At 32.0% G+C, this 23661-nt stretch overlaps 1 protein-coding gene across 1 annotated transcript in view; it reads right to left on the reverse strand.

The window, feature by feature from the left end:
• LOC114331342 (hydrocephalus-inducing protein-like) overlaps nucleotides 1-23661 on the reverse strand; it is a 691883-nt gene that overhangs the window by 293846 nt on the left and 374376 nt on the right. The window contains exons 40-42 of the mRNA XM_050647266.1: nucleotides 21553-21862; nucleotides 20272-20514; nucleotides 11590-11857 (exon numbers count right to left, since the gene is read on the reverse strand). Of these exons, the coding sequence (XP_050503223.1) occupies nucleotides 11590-11857; nucleotides 20272-20514; nucleotides 21553-21862 (821 nt within the window). The remainder of the gene's footprint in view (nucleotides 1-11589; nucleotides 11858-20271; nucleotides 20515-21552; nucleotides 21863-23661) is intronic.

The raw sequence follows: 23661 nt of genomic DNA on the forward strand, positions 1-23661 counted from the left end.
AATGAAGAAAAATGTTTAGCAAACCCATCAGCAGAATGTAACAGGCTTTAGCCAATACCTAAAGAAGAACTGAACAACAAGAATATACTATCAATGGCGGATGAAATAATCTGAAACACACGTCTTCAATAATATAAAATACATATGCAACACACAATACACAATACAACACAAGCATGCTTATACATAGATCCGCATAAAACACATAGAAATAATGCAGAAACACACAAAATAATCAGAATTTGACATACCATAGTGCATAAAACATCCACCTTTAGATCTTTTCAGCCAAAGCATGGATGTTACCTACAACATCATGGCCAAGTCTGTCAACCTCAATTTTGATATTACATAACCCCCTATACACCTTGGCGGTTAGATATACAGTAGGAAAAATGAAAGAATACCCATGAACGAACATATAAAACACTCTGTATTTTTCTGTCACCGTGTCATACAAAAAATTGGCCAGCGCAAGTACATGTAATAATTATTATTACATGTACCTGCGCTGGGCAATTTTCTTTGTGACACGGTGACAGAAAAATACAGCGTGTTTTATATGTTCGTTCATGGGTATTCTTTCATTTTTCCGACTGTATATTGTTCGTCCGCTATAACTTTTCCCATGCGTCAAGATTCATTTTCAAACAAATTAAGTAAAAACATAAAGTTAAACGTACGCCGATGTGTGTAGTATATAACATAAATTGTATACAAAATGTATATACACATAGACGTTCGTTTCACTTTAGGTTTTGACTTAGTTTGTTGGAAAATAAATCGTGACGCATGGGAAAAGTTATAGCGGGCGAACAATATGCCCTCTTTAAACACAATTTTCTTAGTAATCTTTTTGAAAACGATTCCCGGAGTGTAAATCGAAACGTCAAATCTTTTTAGGTATATATATATATATATATATATATATATATATATATATATATATATATATATATATAATAAGCGAGCCTTCTACAGCTGTCGCCGCTTCTCGCATCCTAATTTCCAGCGATTCCTGTCGAAGCAATCTTCAGTTTTTAAGTCTCTGGCGGTCATTGCATCTTCGACATCTATCTCCAGGATCGTCTTGGTCTACCTCGTTTTCTTCTTGTGGGTGGAGTCCATTTTTCTATTTTTTTCGGCCATCTATTTTCAGGCATTCTCTGAAGGTGTCCATACCAGTTGTCTTTTGGCTTCGATTGTGTCTATTATATCTAGATCGATTTCCATTTGTCTCCTAATATCTTCGTTTCTCACCCTATCAAGTCTAGTGAGTCGGCAACATCGTCTCCAATAGTTCATTTCCATCGCCTTGATTTTTGACTTGTTTCTTTGGTTGATTTCCCAGAGTTCAGCGCCGTACAACCCAATACTTTCTATTATTGTTTTATACATTCTTCTTTTATTTTCTTTTGTTATTTTATTACTCCACAATAGTCCGTGTAGCTGTCTGGTGGCTGATCTTGCTTGGCCAATCCTGGAATGTATTTCGTCGTTACTCCCTGCTTTTGAAGATATTTGGACTCCTAAGTATTTGAAGACTTCTGTTGGATTTATAATTCCCATTTCAATTTGTAGGCGTTCTGGCGTTTCTCCTACAACTAAGTACTCGGTTTTTTTGTATATTAATTGTAAGGCCCCACTTAGTGTACTCCTCTTCCAGTTTTCTGAGCATATAGTCTATATCACTCTCGTCTTCAGCTAGAATGGCTTGGTCGTCAGCGAAGTGTATTGTGTACAATCTATCGTCATTGATTGGGATGCCCATATTGCAGCACTTTCTTCTTCACAGTGAGAGTGCCTCATTTAAATATATTTTAAAGAGTGTAGGTGCTATGCAGCAGCCTTGCTTTAGGCCCTTACTAATAGGAATTTCTCTCGTTAATTTGTTTCCAGTTTTAATGTTTACCGTCATATTTTTGTAAAGCTGTTGTACTGCTTGTATATTTTTTTTGCTTATTCCTTGTTTTTCCATTGCTATCCAGAGCATTGAAAGTGGTACACTATCGTATGCCTTTGTCAGATCAATAAAAACTATATGGGTGGAAAGGTTGTGGGCTAATCTTTTCTCAATAACTTGCTTTAGAGAAAATATGCTGTCCATACAGGATCTGCCTGCACGAAAGCCATTTTGTTCTTCGACATCTGTCATCTCTTTTTCAATTTTATTTTTTATTATTTTTCCATAGAGTCTTGAGAGTGAGTTTATGACACTAAGCCCCCTGTAGTTTGAACAATTTTTTCTATCTCCTTTTTTGTATATATTGTTAATATGTGCTTTTGTCTACTCATGTGGTAAATCATGACCTTTATAGAATAAGGTGAAAACATACGCAAGTAATTCTCGTAATACTTGTGGGCTGTGTTTTAGTAATTCGTTCGGTATTCCTTGTGGTCCGCATGACTTTCGATTTTTTAGAGTTCGTATTGCATTCTCGACTTCCTGTACTGTTATTTCATCGTCTTCATCGTATTTTACTTCATATGTTGTTGTACTGATGTTCGTGAATTGCGGTCTTGTTTCAGTCAAAAGTTGCGAGTAATGTTCGATCCAAGATCTTTCTTCTATTAAATCTATTCTACTAGTCTCTTTTTATGTAATCTTTTTAGGTAAAAATGTAAGTGTCATTGTCATTACAATCAACAACTGTGGCTAATCAAGGCAAATAAAAAGGCGAATCCTAATTGAAAACAGATGTTATCGTGGTCTAACAAATTACATAGCTAATAATTGTCTGTTTCAGAAAAGTTGTATGAGACTTTATAGAAGATAGATAGTTCCTGTTCTCAAATATGGATTAGAAGCATGGACTCTAACCAAAACAGACGAATCCTCCCTATCGATTTTTGAAATGAAGGTACTACGCAAGATATTTTAAGCCGTATGTAAAAACGGAAAATGGAGGCATAGATATAACGTTAAACTGCAGAATATCTACAAACTCAAGTTTGGTGGAAAAGATCTTGCCACTATTATCACGAAAAACCATTTGGGCGCGGGACAGAAATCCGGTTAGGATATGTAGCCTGGGCCCGGAATCGAACATGATAAAAAAAGATTCTAACAGCGCAATCGGTGGGAATGAGAAGACGGGATAGACCAAAGCTGAGGTAGATAGGCGGGGTAATACAGAATGGTGAGAAGATCCGTGTAGCTGACTGGAAAATTCAAGTAAGGAACAGAGCAGAATGACTCAGAAGCTTCAGAAGGTCGAGATCTTTGAAGAGCTACAGCAGCGTGATGATAATGATGATAATGATAATTACTTCGTAAATAATTATTAGATTTTTAAACTAATTGAGTAATTTAGGGCTAAACCAGACGGATCACTATGCAGCGCTACTCTGTGGATCCACACAGCAGCTTCTGATGATTAGCCGTGGTTTCTTATGTAAAGTGGACTTTGCACACCAGACGAGCGACTGTGGCTAGCCACAGTCACCAAGCCTCACTGCTAGTGGCGTCCACTAGTGGCAAAACCCTATCAGACGGACCACTTTTGTAGCTGCCACAGATATTGACGAGAGTTTACACAGTGAGCACGTGAAATGAATTTTTATTCCGAAAGATTTTTAATTGAAGTCCAAAACAGACCGGCTTTATGGGATACAAGAACCGGAGGATATAGTTAAAGGGCATTGAAAGGAAAAGCGTGGGACGAGATCTTTGAATTATTTGTTCCTGATTTTAAAGAAGGTAGCCCTATCGAAAAGAATAAATCCGGTAAGCAATATTTTCTCTATTTATATTTACATTTTATTATACATTCTGACGAGAAAGAAAACTTTCCTCGTCTGAATCCATCATTGAACTGAACAAAACAAATACTCACAATCTTGTTTGTTTATTTACGTTAAATAGTGGGGTCCCACCATAGGCCAAAAAAGGTTTTATTGTTTGTTGTAGAACACAAAACCATAAGTTATCAGTTAAAAGGAGGTTGCAAGTTAACATGTTTATTTAGATATATTTAATGTCATCCTCTCCGTGAAACAGGATCTCGTTACCTCAGTTGTAAAGTTGAAATATTACTATTTGGGTGTGTTTTTTGTGTTAAAAATTGTATCAAACTATTTTAATACTGTAGGATACCAGATGTACTGGTTGGTCTTTTATGTGCTTCTTTCTGTGATATTGTCTGGTTCTTCTTAATTCCATTTATAGAGTTTATTAGTATTTTTTCAAAAGGGTTGAAATTTTATAAAATATTTAAAACTACGGACATTACAAACACTGACTTTGACGAACACACTTTTTAAAAAAATTATTAGCTGGCAAGTTTTTAATAATTTGAACAAACTTACTTTTTTTACTCACTCATTACATTAAAAGCCGTACCCTTCCAAACGATTCACTTCGCAGCGTAGTCGCCGGCGCTAGAAAATCACCTGTTTCAGCCACTTTGTGGATCCACAGAGTAGCGCTGTCATAAAGTAAATAATTTTACTCACAATCGGTTAGTAATTTATGGATTTCTAACCTTTGAAGTAATCAGGAAGGGACTTATTACTTACTTTACTTTCCCAGCTAGCCGGGAAAGTACTTTCCCGGCTAGCATCTGTCACTTTTCTACCTGCAAATGTCAATGTCATTTTTGATTAAAAGATGGTTTAGAAAGAATAGAATCCACTCAGCATTTATTTAATTAAGAAACAACAACAACAATAACAAAAAGAAAACTATTTGGAATTATAAATATTAATAGTTACATTGGAATTATGATTACTATTAACGGTTAAAGTAAGACCGTGTTGCTCAAAATTATGAGTTTCAGAAATAGATGATGACGCCGACGTTTCTGGATTTTCTACATGAGACAACATATTAGCAATTTTTATTTGTCCATGTAATGAATTCTCCACATATCCCTCTGCTACGGTGTTGGATTTCCAACCCCCCAACTTTTTCAACTGTAGGATATCTCCACCTGTATTTGCTAATAATGTTGCTGAAGTACGTCTAAAACAATGTCCTGTAAACCTGTTAACATTTTCCAACTTTAAATAAGTTGCTATTTTTTTGGGAAAACTTCCTATAGCATTATACCCAAAAGGCTGTCGTGTAATTTTACCAAATCTTATTTGTAAAAAAAATCTATCAGATTTAATGTTATTACGAAGGTCACAGTATTGCTTTATTATTTTTATCCATTCCGATTTTGTAATTATAAATGTACGGGAAGAGTAGGTTTTTGTGACAGGAATCACTATTATAATTCGATTTTCTAAAATATCCAGGTCATTTTTTTTTTCATTTTTAAAAGTTCATCGCACCTACAGGCTCCGGAAATGCCAATAATTAAAGCAACCTAAAAAAATTTAATATAACATATATTTAATATGCACTAAATAAATTAAAATTACCTTTTGAGGAAGATATTCTATCGGGGCATTGTTTAAAAATGTATCGATGTCTGCTTCAGAAAAAACACTTAACTTTTTAGCTTGATATCCCACATTCTGCCTTTTCAAAAATGCCCGCAATTTTGCGTATTTACTAATATCAACATTATGCCTAAAGTTTAATACTGCTCGCAGCATCGAATATCTTGACCATAATGTGGAGGCTTTACTTTGTTTGCTCATTTCACAAAAATAAGCAAGAAGTACCGTCTCAGAGATATGCTGCACACATTTAGCCACGCACCATTTACTGTATACTTCATAGGTGTTTTCATACCTCTCCCTGCTTTTTTCAGGAATTATTCCTTCAGTAGCTCTCTCTGCAGCTACCCGCAGTTCTGGTGGCGTACATTCAAATTCACTCTCAGACATTTTTGTAAAATAAACACAATTTGATTATATGTACAATTAATGGCGTCGTGTATCGCCTAAGTGTCAGATTCAACAAACTTGTTTTGTTACCTAGCAACGATCTCACAGGTTACTTAAAATAATTCATCTTATCACATAATGAAAATGGATACAGATATTTGAAACGAAATTATTATTGGTAGATTGTGAGTATTAGAAATCCATAAACTACTAACCGATTGTGAGTAAAATAGTATACAAACCTCGCGGGAACTCATTCTAGCCTCGCGTCTGTACTTTACAAAAAATATAAAAATGGATTGCCAGTCAAGTTCAAGTAAAAGTTTTTGTAGATATTGTCCTGTAATTACGTTTGTAGAAAAAATATTGTATTATATGCGTGTTAAAAAGTACATTTTTAAGGCATTCATGTGCCTTTCACAAAAACTTTCACATGCGTGCCTTAAACGTGTACTTTTAACACTTATATCATAAATAGCTAATAAATCATGTTTTGCAAAAAAATTATAGATTTTATCTACGAATGGGTTGGGGACGGAATTGGGATACCATTTCCAAATAATCTAAATTTGCCTTATTTTGATTTTTGATTTATTTTTGGTTACAGAAAATTTATTTAGTACCTAGCATCTTACTAGCAAAACTCTCAGGTATAGAGTTGAGTTGAGTAAATAAGTTTTTTCCATTATTTTAACTCTAAATCTTTATCCAGAATTTAAGATTTTGCTTAAGGCTATGGGTACATAATTCGCAAATATTTTACGTGTATCCCTACTTTTTCTGTCTTTACACGGCAAATTACGTGTAGTAAAATTCACACTGGTGTGGATATGTAAACATTACTAGAATGTCATTCTACTTGAAAATGTCATAATTAATTTAAAGAGATGGCTTTTGAATGTTCTTGGATAACTGTTATTTTTATAATTGCAAATTATTAATTCAGTTAATAAATGTGATAATTTTTTCACTAACTATGTTTTCAGTGATTGTAATAATTTATTTGTACAACAAAAACTAATAATCAATCGAGAAAAGAGGAAAAGTGTTAAAGTGATTTTTTAATAATATGTTGTTATTTTGGAACGCTTACAATTTTGAACATCTCTAACAACAAAATACTTGGATCACAGGATATATCTGATGTATTCTCTGCTTGGATCTTTCACAAATAATACACAATAAATAACTTTTTATTAAGTTCACGTCTTAAATCAATTATTTATCAAATACACTATATCGTCCATTTGCGACGACAGTGTAATATCTCGAAAACCTTGATTTTACAGTAGACGCTTTTTAAACTTTTGATCACACCTAGCTATTTAAGTATTGCGCAGATTTATAGCATTGTTAGAGTAAGTTTTAAAGCAATTCATTATTAAAATGATTCATGCCATAATAGTGTAAAATTATTAGCAGAATACCTGAAATTCCTGAGTTAAAGAAAAAAGAGCAAACTTATCACATTGTTCATGAAATATTTATGATCTTATATGTGCTAATATTAAATATCGCTTTGAAGATGATGAAATTATTTACTTCTATATGATTTATATAATGATAAAACTATTGTTTAAAATAAAGTAAATAAATAAGGTTTAGAAATAAAATAAAAATAGTAATATATTGTACACAGTTTAATGTAATAACACAATCTTGAGATCGACAACTTATATTATAAGTCATATAGGCACTTCGAATCACAAAAAACATAAAATATTATATTAATCTTACGAGAATACCCAATTATTACAAAATGTGTAGTACAGATTGAAAACTATTATGGTACTAATAAGATAATTTACGATAAAGAAGACACTAATTAAAAATTATAATTATGTCAAAACTAAATAAACAGTCATTTGAACTATGTAACTATCAGTCTTCAAACTTAAGATACAATAACAAAAACAAAAGTCAATAATATAAAAAGTAAACGAATTAGTTTATCAAATAGAAAATATTAGTATGAAAATAAAAAATAGTAAAACTACAAACTTTCGTAAAAACCTCTGTAATAACCAGGAATATGACTACTATTCAGTAACGAAAGTAGATCCTGTTTTTTCCTTTCGGCTAAACCAGGTTTTATATCGAATGCTTTCTTAAGGCGGAAGGTAAAATCACTCTTCTTTTTTATTACAACAGCCCTTTTGAACACTTTGGCGGCGTAAGAAGTTTTAAAATATAATGCTTCGGGCTCATCTTTTACGACTTTAAATACTTTTATCTCAGTCATTTTAACGGTATTTTTTTCATCATCTTTCTGTAGTACAAAATTCATTTGATTAGCAGCAGCTTTCCAGTCACAAATATCATCAAAACACATCTCATTCACATGTATAGGCTCGGATTTCTTTCGGGCGGCTTTAATTGCACCAATGAATCCTTCAGGAGTATAGATAGGTCCAGACCGCAACTGCCTTTTTGTTTGGCGTTCGATTTGTGAGTGAACCGAATCACCCTCGTTTTGGGTATGGCCCTTAATAAGGTATTTATGCGTTATTGTTTTAATATTAGGGTATTTTTGAACAGCATATAAATACATCGCCATCATAAATTTATTCTTTTGCTGCCCAGCATAGTTGTCTGAATAAAACACAACGTCAACTGGTTTGTCCCCATCCGAAATTTTCTGAAGGTATTTAAAAACGCATGTTGCAATCTCATTAACACCTCTATGTGCCTGAGATTCGTCCCACACATAACTTTCTACAAAATGAGTTTTCAGATCATAAATTGTTAGGTTCAGAACATTTAATTTTGACTTATAATAAAACACAGAAATTTCTCCCTTTGGGCATTGAAAAACGGCTTGTAAGTCGTATACCGCGACTATTGTTTCCTCATCGTTCTTATCCTTCTCTTTCTCTAATCGGGACAATGATTTTTCTTCCTGGTGTTGTAAATAAACTTCTTGTTTTAGTTTTTTTTCTTCGTCTGTGTAATTTTTGTAAGCTTCGCACAATTCACAAGTGTCTTTTTTTGGAATAAAGAAGGAAATATTAAAGTCCTGTGTAAATATACGATAGAACATAATATAATTAACAAAACCAACGTTGTTGTTTTTACAATGCTGAACGTAATCTCTATGAATATCTGATATAGTTTTGCTTCCATCTATGTAATGTCTTTTAGAATTAGCCCGGATATAGTGAGACTCTATTTTAGGTATATCTTCGATAAAAGCTTTTGCTGCGGTTTTGAGTGCATCATCTACGTGTACATGATTGGAGTGACATCCACGGTTGTCTTTTAGATGTGAGACGTTTGTTTCTTTATTCTTTTTTTTCAGCGCCGTTTCAATAGGTCTATTGTTAATACCCAAAGTGTTTACGTAAGAACTCTTGCATACTCTGATTTTAACGCCATTTAGCGTGAAAAAAAAGGCATTATTTTTATCTCGTTTTGGAGCTATTATACCATTTTCATCGACTCTAACATAACGATGCGCTGGTTTTACTTCTTTCATTGACTGAAGTATAAATGACCATTGCCTTTCAACATTTCCCAAATTCCAGTAATCATTTAGAAGATCTTGTCGTTGAGTTTCCGATATATTGTATCGACACTTAAATTTGCAGGTGTCTTTGCAAGGTGGTTTAAGTTTCCTTTCAGGCATTTCTTTTTTGGTTTTAGATGATTGGTAAGACTTACCACTATTTCTTAACTTTTTTGCGACATTCTTTTTCCAGCTACTTTCTTGTCTTAGTCTTTTCTTTCCTTTCTTAGTGGGAGTCTCAATCAGAACGATGCCAGTTTCAGTCGGTATTAGATTTTGTTGTTCAGATAAAGGGGGTGTTGAATTCTCATGTTCAGTTAAAGGTGGTGTTGAACTCTCATGTTCAATATCAGATAACAAATTTTCTTGTTCAAATATAGATGCTGATAAATTTTCATATACAAATGCAGATGGTGAAGAACTTAAATGTTCAAATACAGAAGGTGATGAATTTAAATGTTCAAATACAGATAGTGACAAATTTTCAGGCAGAAGTGTTGGATCTTGGTAATCCGGATCTTTTACTGAGTCATCACTATCTGCAAAGATGCAAAAGAGCAAGTGAGTATTTTAGTTCTTTAGTAATTAATATTTAATCCACCTACCTTCATAGAAGGATGACGACGAGGAGCCACTTGAGGATCTGCTAGATGATGAACTTGTAGACTCAGTACGTTGACGATGGTGCTGAGATATCTCTTGATTATCTAAAATCGAACTTGAATTAAATACCTATGCATCAAAACTGTATTATACACTAGGACTTACTCTGAGTCGTTTCTTGCTTCTCATTAGAATAACTACGGGTCTCATTAATAGATTCTATGTTCTCATTGACAATATGGTCGGAATTTCGAAAATCATCGTCGTTTTTTTGAGCTACTAGCTCTAACATTAATTTTGATCTCGACCCCATCTGAAAAATATAAAACTAATAAAATCTTATATTCAGCAACTACAACGTTATAAGTTTAAATACAATACAACTTAACCGAAAAGTATTGTGCAACAAGAATATATCAATAAATAAACCAAATCAAATATTACCAAAGAGCAAATGATCTATCATCTTCAACGTTACTCTTTGAGTTATCACAGACAAATTCATTATTTTTACATTAAAAACGTGATAGCAAAAACCTAACACATTATTTTTTATCTAAATTTTACAAGAAAAATGTGATAAAATTATATATCACATTGTCGAAAAAGAACAAGTTATTCGAAATTACACTTACCTTTTCACCAAAAACGTGATAAGTTCAAATATCACGTTGTTTAAAAACACTGCGAGTACTTCCTCCCAACACTAACAGGTAATAACTGAGCTGTTCCTTTGTCGTCGCCACCTAGATCGCTTAATGAGAAAGCGCTACAATGTGATATTTGTTGTCTTTCTCTCATTGTGGCGCCAATTTTAAAGTAAAAATACCACGGTTTTGCTGGTAAATAGATCGCGATACGGAGATTCCGATTATCTATTTTCCGAAAAAATGCAATTTTCGAAATGTCACACTGTCGTCGCAAATGGACGATATATCAATAATATTTAATCAATTTCTCAAAATATTCCCGATGCAATGTCAAATATTTAAAATTGTCACTGATTGTCAGTGTCTGACTGACAATATATGCTGACAATATTATATTCGGTTGAGTGCGTTGTAAGACAAAGACAGATTTGGAAAATATTACCACGGCATTGTGTTCATTTTTTTCAAATCCTGAAAAAACCAATAAATATTTTTGAAAAATTTAAACGCAGAATGAAAGACTAAATTATTACCGAGGGCCGAAAGTCCCTTAGAATAAATAAAAAGTTTATTTTGAATGAGATATTTGAATTTAAAAATCACACTAAATTTTCTCTTAGTTTTTTCACCCCTGTAACTTATTAAAATAAACATTGTAGAAGTTCTCAGGGACTTTCGGCCCTCGCTAATAACGTAATCTTTCATTCTGCGTTTAAATTTTTCCAAAATACTTATTAGTTTTCTCAGGATTTGAAAAAAATGAATCCCCATTTGAATAGCATTGCAGCCGAAAATACGTTCCGATCCTCTTAAGGGGACGGTATTTGGGCACCTTATAATAGTCATGGATTACCGTCAAAGTCCAACATGATCAACCAAAAAAGACGATGAATCTGGTGATTTTAGTGACATTATTGAGTGTGAGTCTGCCTTTTGAGTTTACTCCTTCTAGTTTATAAACAAGATATAACTGATTACAATTTTGACACTTTATAATCGTTTATTATGTTATGTGGTGACTTTTATTGGACATTTACCCAAAAGTGTACTTACATTTAAATTTAAGATTCCTTTAGAATTCACTTCTTCAACGGTAGGACAATATTCAACTTCAAATTTATCGATTGAATAGAATTTTATTATTCCTTCGTCCTTTGACAACTTGTAGATATTCTTCAGCTGCGCTGAATATTGCAAGGTCCATTTTAAGTTTATGGGCGACGAGTTTGTAAGTTTTATTATTTTCTTAACGGAATAATTTAATGGAACTTTTTCGAAAATCAGCGATTTGGGGTTTACGTTAAATTCCAAAGGACATACCCTAGAACAATGTAGATTTTTTTAATTTTATTTTTTTGGCTTGGACTCTAGTCATTCAGCCAGTCTCAATCAACAGTAAATATACAGTGTGTCCACGGATGGGGTGCCCAAGAGGAAAATCTTCTTTATTTTCAATTTTAGCGAAAAATGTCATTCTTGATAAAAAGTTTTGCTTGATCTAAAACCCCATAAAACGAAATAAAATTTAAGTTTTTTACAACCTGCTTAATTTTGTAGCTAATTTATGTAAATCCCTATAAATTTTTGCACTAAGTTCGAAATCGTAACAATAATCTAGTATTGCGAAGCTACAATGTAGTTAGATGAGTATTTTTCTGAAAGATGGATTGGACGGTATGGACCGATATTGTTTCCGCCCCGATCATCAAATTTAACTACATATTTTGGATTTATTTTTATGGGGCTTCTTAAAACAGAAGGTTTACGAAAGAAATCTAAATCATAGATCTGATAATATTGAAGATCTGAAACAAGCAATCATTAATGCCGTTAGAGAAATCACCCCAGACATGCTAATAAGAGCTTATAAAGAATTTGAGATGTTTTAAAGTTGGTGGAGGCTACTTCGAATAGTTTATTTTTTATTTGCTGCTAGTTTTTATTGTTTTGTTTTTGATATTAAAATTTACTGTTTTCTTTTTATGGGGTTTTAGAACAAGCAAAATATTGATCAAGAATGACAGATCACAAGATAAATTCTTTGTTGAACGCCTAATATTGTCGAAAAAAATCAAAATTCGCAAATTATTTATCGGAGTTGACAGTTACTAAGCTACATTGGAGCTCAGTAACACTAGATTATTGTTTCGATGTCGAACTTAATCACAAACCATACATACTCATAGACGTTTCACGTAAATTGTCAAGGTCAAGACAGCAAATTAGTTACCATTCCAATCCAGAGATGTCGCTGTCAGTCAATTCTCTGTCATATTTAACAACTGACAGTTCACAATTAAATTAATTTGTTATTTACTTTTTATTTTACAGTTTGTGGCTTAATTATTTTATTATAGTGGTGTTACATTTTTAATTAGATTTAATCACAATTTTAATCAATTGTGTTAACCTCCTCTCCGTTTTTATGAGTAGAATTTTTAGTTTACATTGATCATCCCGTGTTGTGTTTCTCCACATTTAAAAAAAAAACAACCTGAAACAGTTTATTCCAATAGACAAGTGTGTCATCAACATTTCGGGCCTATATATTTTTGGAAGTTTGTAAAAGATTATCAAGGTATTTATCTAAACAATCATCCTACAAGATTCTTTTAAAAATTTTCATTCAACTCAATATTACATCAGTGCTTTCACGTGACACATGGCAGTAGTGTTTAGCATTTTGAAAACAAATTGGAATATTTGAAGTTTTCAGTAAAACATTGAATTGTCTTTCTGTTGTTTTAATTTCCTGCGAAATTTAATCAAAAATCCCGCAAAATTTATAATTTGAAATTCCCACGTAACTAAAATTTGTCAATTTAGTTCCCATTCCAATCAAGAGATGGCGTTAATTCGATCCAAAAGATTAACATGGTCGTGAAACGTCTATGAGTATGTATGGTTTGTGAACTTAATGCAAACATTTATAGAGATTTACGTAAAATTGGCTACAAAATTAAGCATGTTTTGAAAAATTTGAATTTTATTTCGTTCAGTGGGGTTTCAGGACAAGCAAAACTGTTTATCAAGAATGACATATTTCGCTAAAATTGAATTCTTACCTTGGGTACCCCATCCGTGGACACACTGTATATTAAAGAATTTGTCAATTAGTTAAACATGGTTATTAAAATAATATTACAATTTGTTACTTATTTTACCTACTCATCAGAGCTAATGTACATACTATGTATGTTAAAAAATACTATACCTACAGTTGAGTCCTTGAATCTTTGCCCGTGCGTCATCATTTAAAGCATACGAAATAAGTCGATGATAAGTCGGAAATTGAAATTTATTAAACGCAACAGTAAGTCACTTACTGTCACTTGCTGTTGCGTTTAGTAAATTTCAATTTCCGACTTATCATCGACTTATTTGGTGTGTTTTAAATGATGATGCACGGGTAAAGATTCAGGGACTCCACTGTATACAGGGTGTTTCATTGGGAAAGTAACATAGGTTAACTGTAGAAAGAGGACACTTATTTGGTCTGAAAAATACCATACTAATGGGGCTTACTGCATTAACAACAAAAATACTGGGTGTTTTGTCTATTTTGCCATTCTTTTTTGGTTCATAACTTTTTAACCACACTGTATATTCATTTTATATTTGGCACGAAAATATTCTTTAAGGTGTACAATAAATTAATTTATTTACAATTGTAAAAAATCCAGGTCCGGATTAAAAAACATTGGAAAAATTTTCCGACCCAAAAACAACACCCTGTACATAAAATTTTTTTAAAATGGATTTTGCATTTGAAAATAGGATGAAAAACTAAATTTAGTGGTATACTTTGAATTTTCGGTAAAATGATTTTTCTTGTAAAATTTTGAATTTGAATTCTGAAATTATGTGAACTGGGAAGCTCGAAGTAAGAAAAAATTAAAATATGACATAATTTTAATTATTACCATTATTTAATCTAAATTGGTACAATATTAACATTTTGACACATAACAATAATTTTTGATGGTGGTAATTCTGAATAAGAACTTTAGTTTTAAATAGGTATTATCTTGTAAATTTTCGCTGTTTTGTTTTGAGAAAAACTAAAATTCTAACTATTTTGTTGATTAAAGTGATGTATTTTTTATTGGCTCTTTATTATTTATTCATTATTCAAAGATGAATATTCGCTATAAACTATTTGTCACAAATAATAAAAGAATACTGAAACGTTAACATTTTACCAGTTTAGATTAAATAATGGTATTTATTAAAATTACGTCACATTTTAATTTTTTTCTACTTGAGCTCTCGCATATCGCCTAATTCCAGAATTCAAATTCAAAATTTTACCAGAAAAATCATTTTGACGAAAATTCAAAGTATACCACTAAATTTAGTTTTTCATCATCTTTTCAAATGCACAAACCATTTAAAAAAAATAATGTACAGGGTGTTTTTTGGGTCGGAACATTTCTTCAATTATTTATAAATCGACCCTGGATTTTTATAATTGTAAATAAATTAATTGATTCGTCACCTTAAATAATATTCTCGTGTTAAATATAAAATAAATATACAGTGTAATTAACAAGTTGTAAGTCGTATTTCAATTTTTTTCTACTCAGGGCTCTCGCAATTCACATAATTTCAGAATTCAAATTCAAAATTTTACCAGAAAAATCATTTTGCCGAAAATTCAAAATATACTACTAAATTTAGTTTTTCATTCTCTTTTCAAATGCAAAATCCATTTTAAAAAAATTTAATGTGCATGATGTCGTTTTTGGGTCGGAATATTTTTCCAATATTTTTTAATCCGGACCTGGATTTTTTACAATTGTAAATAAACTAATTTATTGTACACCTTAAAGACTATTTGCTTGCCAAATATAAAATGAATATATTGTGCGGTTAAAAAGTTATGAACCAAATAAGAAAATGGCAAAATAGATAAAACACCCAATATCTTTGTTATTAATGAAGTAAGACCCATTAAGTATGGTATTTTTGAGACCGCCCAAGTGTCCTCTTTCTTCAGTTAAGGTATGTTACTTTCCCAATGAAACACCCTGTATTATACTTGATGGTCATCAAGAACACATAGTGTATACATATTACAAATAAAAATATTAAGAGTAAACAGTAGCGATCAACAGGTAACAACAAAATATAACTTCGGAAGACAGTATCATAAACTTTGGCAACAGTGGTAATCTTTGACATTTTCTAAGATTAATATTTTGACAATATCATAGTCGCGCTAAATGGAAGTAATAGAAAACGATTTTATTATTAATAAATAGTTATTTATAAAAATAAACCAAAATGGGTGAAAATTTTATGTAAAGATAGGTATTTAGAAAGGTATTTGCATGAAATATCTAATAATAAAACAATAATAAATAATAATTTTTTGTTGTGAAGCGAAACAAATTTCGATTTTCGCATAATTTTGGCACGGTTTTTAATGACCTTTTTCTTGGAAGGTTTCACTTTATTTTTCGTTTGATTTATTTTCCATTTTGTTAAACTATTGATAATATTTTTAGAATAAAAAATCCTCCTAAAACTTTATATACTCGCATTGGAATTCGAAATATTTTTACGTAAAATATACTTACCTACCTACATATAACTAAAACTCACAATTAACAACAATCTATTCTTTCAAAGAGGCCAACAATTTATACAACAACAACAAATATATAATAAATTAACTATCAATAAACACTACTTTCCTATGAAACAACAAAAACGAATTCTTAAATTAACACACTACTGCACTGAACAGATATCGATAAAGATGACAGAACAGATTAGAGAAAATTTGACGCAGGTTTGTCAAAATGACAGTGATAATTTCTCTATGTTGCCTAATTAGTTATTTAGTTATAATATGTTCGATTTCTTGTTAGAAATAAAAAATTACAAAATCTATGCATGGGATAAAAAAGTTTATTTGAAGAAAGTTTATTTTTTTTCTTCTTAATGGCGGTACAGGCTCCTTTTTTCAATATTTTATTTAGTTATAGAGTAATTTCCACGTACTAACATATTTCTGAAATTGGGCTCTGTACCGCCATTCTTTATTATATTACGAATATGTGTGCCAAATATCTCGACAAAATGTTCAAAATTAGAGCCGCAATCTTGAAACGCGTTTGTTGCTACCTCTTGATCGCTACTGTAGCCTCTTAATGTTTAGATATAAATAATTGTGTTTTTTTTGTATATTTTTGTTTTTTTTTTTGCTTTTTTTTGTTTTTTTTTGTTTTTTTTTTGTCACTGCGATAAGATGTCCACCCGGTTCAACACCTCGGAGGTTTACAGCTTCTTAATGATTTCTTTTCTTTAAATTTTTATTTTATTTTTTAATATTTTTTTTTCTGTAGTTTTTTAGATATTAGATTATTTTTAGCTAATATATTTTTTTTAATTTAATAATTTTTTTAAAAGTATAGTCGGCCATTGATTTATATCTATTCACGTAAAGTTTATTCACATAAGCTATGCAGGGGATGTAAACATTGGTTGACAGCGATTTCGTCGTCTGCAACATAGAGATGACTATTTCGTTCAGTTTTTGAATATTTTTGGATAAGAGTTACTTATATAATCGCATATATTATTCATTAATTTAATTTATATTATTATTTTTTCACTATCTATGTATTCAGTGATTACAATAATTTGTATACTATATAATAAAAACTAATAGGAAATCAAGAAAAGAGAAAAAATTATGAAGTGATTTTAATAATGTACTGTTACTATGGAACGAGTAAATAAATTTTTGACATCTTTAACAACTAAACTTGTTTACATGCACTGCATCTCTTATTAAAAAGTGTAGTTTTTAAAAATGGAATACAGTATTATTATCTAAAAAAGGAGAAATGGGCCGTCGCGGGACCCAACGCAAATGAGCAACATCAAAACTACTTTCTATAATACATGAAAGGAACAACATAATCACAAATAAAATATTAAACTTTACAAAAATGTATTTTCTTTATTTGAAACTTACTGATTGATAATATCAATATCATATTAGGGGTATCCCCGTTAATATAGGCAAAATGTTCTCACTTCTAGAACTATTTTTAATTTTTTTTACGCTCTATGTGATTAAAAAATAAGACATAACCTGAATATTTTTTAAAATTTTATACGTGTTTTAAATGATTAAAAATAAAACAGAAGAAGCGCATATTTAGCCCGTCAGTTCCCCTCCCTAACCCAAAGCTCTAATCCCTGTAAAAAAGTTTTTCGTTTTAATTTTTTATTTTTTAGGTAGGATGCAATCACTTTCTTCTTCTGCTTCTTCTTTCTCATAATCTTTAGTGCCCTTCAGGGCGTCGGAGCAATCAATTTAAAAAGTTAAAAAGGTTCAGAGTCATAGTTCAGGCTTTTACAAAACATATCTATTTTTTATACTTACACATGTATAGTCCTGTCGCCAGGGGGGGTACAACGGCCTCGTTAATTCAGATGGACTTACCCAAGTTTTTTTATGTATTTTGACCCGTAGAACCCGAATTTTTTGGGTAACAGTTGATCCGGATGTCGATAAGATTGTTATAGACCAAGAACTTGAGGAATCAAATAACAGCGATTTTTGGCAAAACAAAACAATATTTTGTATTTTTTGGGTCATTTTAAGCAAAAAATATTTCTACAAGTTTTTTAGTAGGATGCACAGTTTTCGAGATAAACGCGGTTGAACTTTCAAAAAATCGAAAAACTGCAATTTTTAAACCCGAATAACTTTTGATTAAAAAATAAAATAGCAATTCTGCTTAGCGCCTTTGAAAGTTCAAGTCAAATTATGTCGGTTTTGATTATTTGCATTGCTAAAAATTTATTGTGTTATTGTTAAACAAAGCTACAAACAACTAGTGCGTGAGTGATGTTTCTATGATTTCTCATTTAAAATCGAACGAGTAGGTAGAATAGGTACTAGTGCAATCAAGACTATTTCTACGTTACATGCGTTAAAACGCATGTAAAAGCACGGGAAACCCTACGTGTTTATAGCTTTGTTAAACAATAAAAAAATAAATTTTTACCAACGCAAATAATCAAAACCGATATAATTTGACTTAAACTTTCAAATGCGGTAAGCAGACTTGCTATTTTATTTTTTAATCAAAAGTTATTCGGGTTCAAAAATTGCAATTTTTCGATTTTTTTAAAGTTCAACCGCGTTTATCTCGAAAACTGTGCATCCTACGAAAAAACTTGTAGAAATATTTTTTACTTAAAATGGCCCAAAAAATACAAAATATTGTTTTGTTTTGCCAAAAATCGCTGTTATTTGATTCCTCAAGTTCTTGGTCTATAACAATCTTATCGACATCCGGATCAACTGTTACCCAAAAAATTCGTGTTCTACGGGTCAAAATACATAAAAAAAACTTGAGTAAGTCCATCTGAATTAACGAGGCCGTTGTACCCCCCCTGGCGACAGGACTATGTATGTTGAATGTACAAACCTAAAAATGTATTTTTTCGAAAAAAGCGTATAACTTATTTTCAAATTTTCAAATATAAAGGTAAAATTTTTTTGATGTTGTGTTTTCTGATTTTCTGATGTTTGTAATTTCTTTTGTGAGTTTTTCCATATATTTCACAAAAAACTGTGTTTTTCAGGATTTTTAAGGGTTTTGCGAGTCCTGGGATTATTTATATTTTTTGTAATCGATACAACCGCAATAATTTTTTTTATTATTTTTGCGTTTTATGTGAATAAAATATAAGACTCAGCACAAGTTTAGCCTAGCACACCCTCTTCCTGTCGCCCAAACTGTGCATTCTCTTTTTTTTTTTTCGAAAAAAGTGTTTTTTGAGATTTTGGAGAAACTTTTTTGGAGAAAGCTGCAGGTGATTTTTTTTATTTCGTATTAAAAATTATATTTTAGAGTTTTTAAAAATTTTTCCTTGAGATACGCAACCGTGAAAAACTAAAAAAACTGTGTTTCTGGTGTTTTTGAAAATTTTCTTTTTTTATCGACTTCAAAATAGATCAAGTCAAGGTTTTTATAGTTTAATACAAATTGAAATAATCGAGTCCTTTAGGACATTCAAAAATTGGTGAATCAGGTTCAAACCACAAAATCAAAAAAGCATGTTTTTTCAGGGTTTCTAAGGGCGTTTGCGAGTGTTTGCGGGATTAAAAATATTTTTTTGTGAGCGATATAACTTGAATAATTTTTTCATTCTTTGCGTTTTATGCGAAGTGTGTAAAGCTTTAATTTTTTTTTAGTGGGTAAAAGTGATAGGAGCTGCAAAATTCCAAAAATATTTTGTGAAAATCGGATTTTCATTTTTTGCGTTTTATGCGAAGTGCGTAAAGTTTTAATTTTTTTTAATGGTTAAAGGTAATAAGAGCTACAAAAATCAAAAAAAAAAAATTGTGAAAACCGGATTTTTTGCGATGAGATTGCATATATTTCTCTACGTCTGGAAAATACTTTGAAACGTGCTACGTAATGGCGCATAACGCAAAAAATTTGAAAAATCCAGTAAAATCCCCAAAAACACTTAAAGTCGGGTTTTTCGCATGTTTCGACAAAACTCTAGCTTCTCTGAATGAGGATAGTAAGTATCGTCTTATGTTATTTGGTAAATTTTTTGAAAATATATCGTTTAATAATGTAGACATATAAAAAAATTTGGGTAAATACAGATCTTTCGTTTGTATTCTATTTTTATCTATTTTCACATTTATTTTTTATCATTTATCATTTTCAAAATATATAATACAAAATGTACCGTGCTGTTAGAGGTAAAGTAAACACCACTGGATTTTTAGAGATAGTTATATAGGCTAATCCTTCAACAGCTCCCTTGTTGCCTCCTTTACAGGTCAATTTCACTTCTGCTGATTTGTCCGGTGGAACTTCATTGGATAAGGTTGTAACTTGAAAGGGTGAGTTGTCGTCTACCTCAACGTTGATCTTGCATATCATATGTGAAGTATTTTTAAGGGACATATCGGCTTCGTAAGAAGGCGTCCTTAAAAAAATTGTAAGTTAAATAAAGCAAGTAAATACTATTAGATTGGAAGAAGCTGTTTTATCGTATAATTGCAATAAGATGCACAATCGCCGGACAGCTGTTTCCACCATTTCAGGCTTTATCAACAGCGCTAGCGTGCACTCCTCTGCATCGAAAAACAGCTCGACTATCAGTTTAAGGGAATTTCAAAGATCATTTAAATTTCCATTGGGACGCGGTGCAGGGACATCTCTTAACAAATTGAAAAGTCTCAGATGCAGAATCCACCACTTATTAATAATAAAATTAAAATGGTAATTAGTTATTTAAATCTGAAACTTTTCGTGCTGAAAGTAGAGCTCCATTTTCCCGCCCCTTATGATTTACCGCGAATCGGGAGTCGGTAATCAACATAAGAAAAATTTTTCTTTTCTTCCACCCGGCATAAGAACAAAAAAGGAGTTTGAGTAAACATTTGCCAATGTGTGTAAATATCAAAAGGAAAATCTAAAATAGGTAATGAAAAAAATAGCTGTTCATTCATATCAAAAAATTCGTTAATCTGTTCATCAAAAATCAACTATGAAAATGATCATAATTTTAGGTAATGCATAACTTTTTAAACCATGTTTATAAGTGATGTAACTTGTGAAGCAGTAATAATTAATTTCATGTGGGACGCTAAATAGGGAGTGATATTCACGATATTTTTTTTGCCAAAGAAGGCGATCAACTATATTTTGAGCTAAAGCTTTTGATGCTAGAAACGTCTTTAAACAACAACAACAACAAAGCTTTGTTTAAGCATTTTAAAAAAAGTTGACGAGTTTTCCCCGAAAAGTGCTTGGATCTATAGTCACCCCCAGGACAAAAGCACACATCGGCACAATATCACTTTTTTGACAATGTTAGCTATCTGTATGTAAATTTCATGTCAATCTAAGCAATTCTTTAAAATTAGGATGTTTTGCAATATTTTGCCGTTATTGAATGAACCAAATGAATTTTTTTAATGAATGAATGAATCAATTCTAGAATTAAAAAAATTTATCTTACTTTGGCGAAGTTTGAAGAATCGGTCCAAAATCAAAAACCATGTCTTGACGAGAGTAGACAAAATTATCATTTACGTTTTTCTCATTTAGATTGCTCGTGCATTTTTCAAACATCGTTTCTGGACTATAATCTACGCAGGGTAATTCGCAGATTGCATGACATTTAACAAATAGGGATTTAGGGTATCCCATGATTTCTATTCTGTATTTATGCTCAAACTCCCCAAAATATTTGGGCATAAACGAAACTTCGTATTTGACTATTTCGCCTGGGTAAACTACTCGAGAAGTAGTTAATGATGATTCGGTTACTAAAAAATTAAATGGTTCAGTTGGTTAATAAAAAGATTTAAATAATAATTTTTTCTACGGCCGTGCTAAAAGAGTCACTTTCGCACACGCATTTCGTTTCTGAAAGTTGCACTTTCCCGCACGGCGTGCGTGAAAGTAAACTTTTCCACACGGCGTGCGGGAAAGTAAAATACCTTGTAATATGGCATTATAATATATTATAATACATGCAATAAACTAATATTTAGACGGTATTTACCAATATATTTCAAATTTATCTTATTGTGTTCATGTTTTACGGGTAGTGGGTAGGAACTCCTTGGAACTCCTTGGATAGTCCTATCAGGGAAACTGAATCAATCCCTGCCCCCCACAGATTCCAGGTGTTTCTTGGCCCGGGAAACTAGTACCTGCTTAGGGTCCCTTGTCCAGGGTTACGGATGAAGACCACAACGGCAGCCACGGCGGAGAGGGAAGCCTTCGGTACGGCGAGGATGGCGGAAGTGGCGACCCCGGATTTTAGGGTTAGTATAAAATCTATCACATGGAAATGGGAAGCAGCATTTTCATTACTGTGTTAAGGTGGAGAAAAAGTTTCGGAACAGTTTAATACGGGCACTTTTAGGCGACAATTACTATATTAGATTGATACGGCTAAAACACTGCGATGGGGAAGGCAACGGGAAACCACCCCATTATAATCCCTAGTAATGTTATCATGAAATCAATTAGTGAAACGAATAACATTACTGATCATGGGCTGCGGAACTCAAGATCCGGCAGGGGAAGGAATACAAAATTAAACCACAGGGCTTCCCAGGTCGCTAGCCAGCGAAATCCCTGTGAGCAAAACATCACCAGACATAAGATGAAAATGAAGAATCCGTATAAAATAACTACATGGAATGTAACAACTTTATATGAAGCCGGTAAGCTGAGAAATCTACTCTATGAAATGGACAGACTAAACATCACTATCATGGAGGTATGTGAAACAAGATGGCCAAATACAGGGAATTTCATAGCACACGGATACGCCGTTTATTTTTCTGGAAATCAAGACCATATGCATCGAAACGGAGTAGCAATAATTATGAAACAGCATATTAGTAAATATGTGACTAACTTCATCCCAATGTCAGGCAGAGTAATTTTAATACAGCTGAATGCTAAACCTGTAAATATAAATATCATCCAAGTTTATGCTCCCACTACAGATGCAGATGAGCAGAAAATGGAAGAATTCTACCATCAAATAGAAGAAGTGCTAAAAACAACAAATAAACACGAAACAACAATAATTATGGGAGACTTTAACGCTAAAGTTGGACAAAAGATGACACAAAACATCACCGGAAAGTTCGGCTTGGGAGAGAGAAATCAAAGAGGTGAGCGTCTAATAGAATTCTGCCAAGAAAATGACTTCGTCATTACAAATACCTGGTTTCAACTTCCAGAAAAGCGTCTCTACACGTGGAAATCCCCTGAAGATGGACATCAAGGTAAAATAGTACGGAATCAAATATACTACATCCTAATAAAACATCGATTTCGGAACAATATTAAAGATGTAAGAACTTACCCCGGCGCCGACATAAACTCAAATCATAATTTACTCTGCTCCAAAATACAAATTAAATTAAAGAAACTAACAAAGCCAACTAAGCCTAGTAAGATATATCTCGACCCCCTTAAAAACACCCAAACGCGCGAACACATAGCACAGCAGATAAATAGTAAAATGCACAGAATATCAAATATACCAAACGAAAACAGAACTATTAACGAATGTTGGTACGATATTCAAAACTCGATTTTA

Source organism: Diabrotica virgifera, chromosome 3 (assembly GCF_917563875.1).
Source record: "Diabrotica virgifera virgifera chromosome 3, PGI_DIABVI_V3a".
Classification (NCBI taxonomy): domain Eukaryota; kingdom Metazoa; phylum Arthropoda; class Insecta; order Coleoptera; family Chrysomelidae; genus Diabrotica; species Diabrotica virgifera.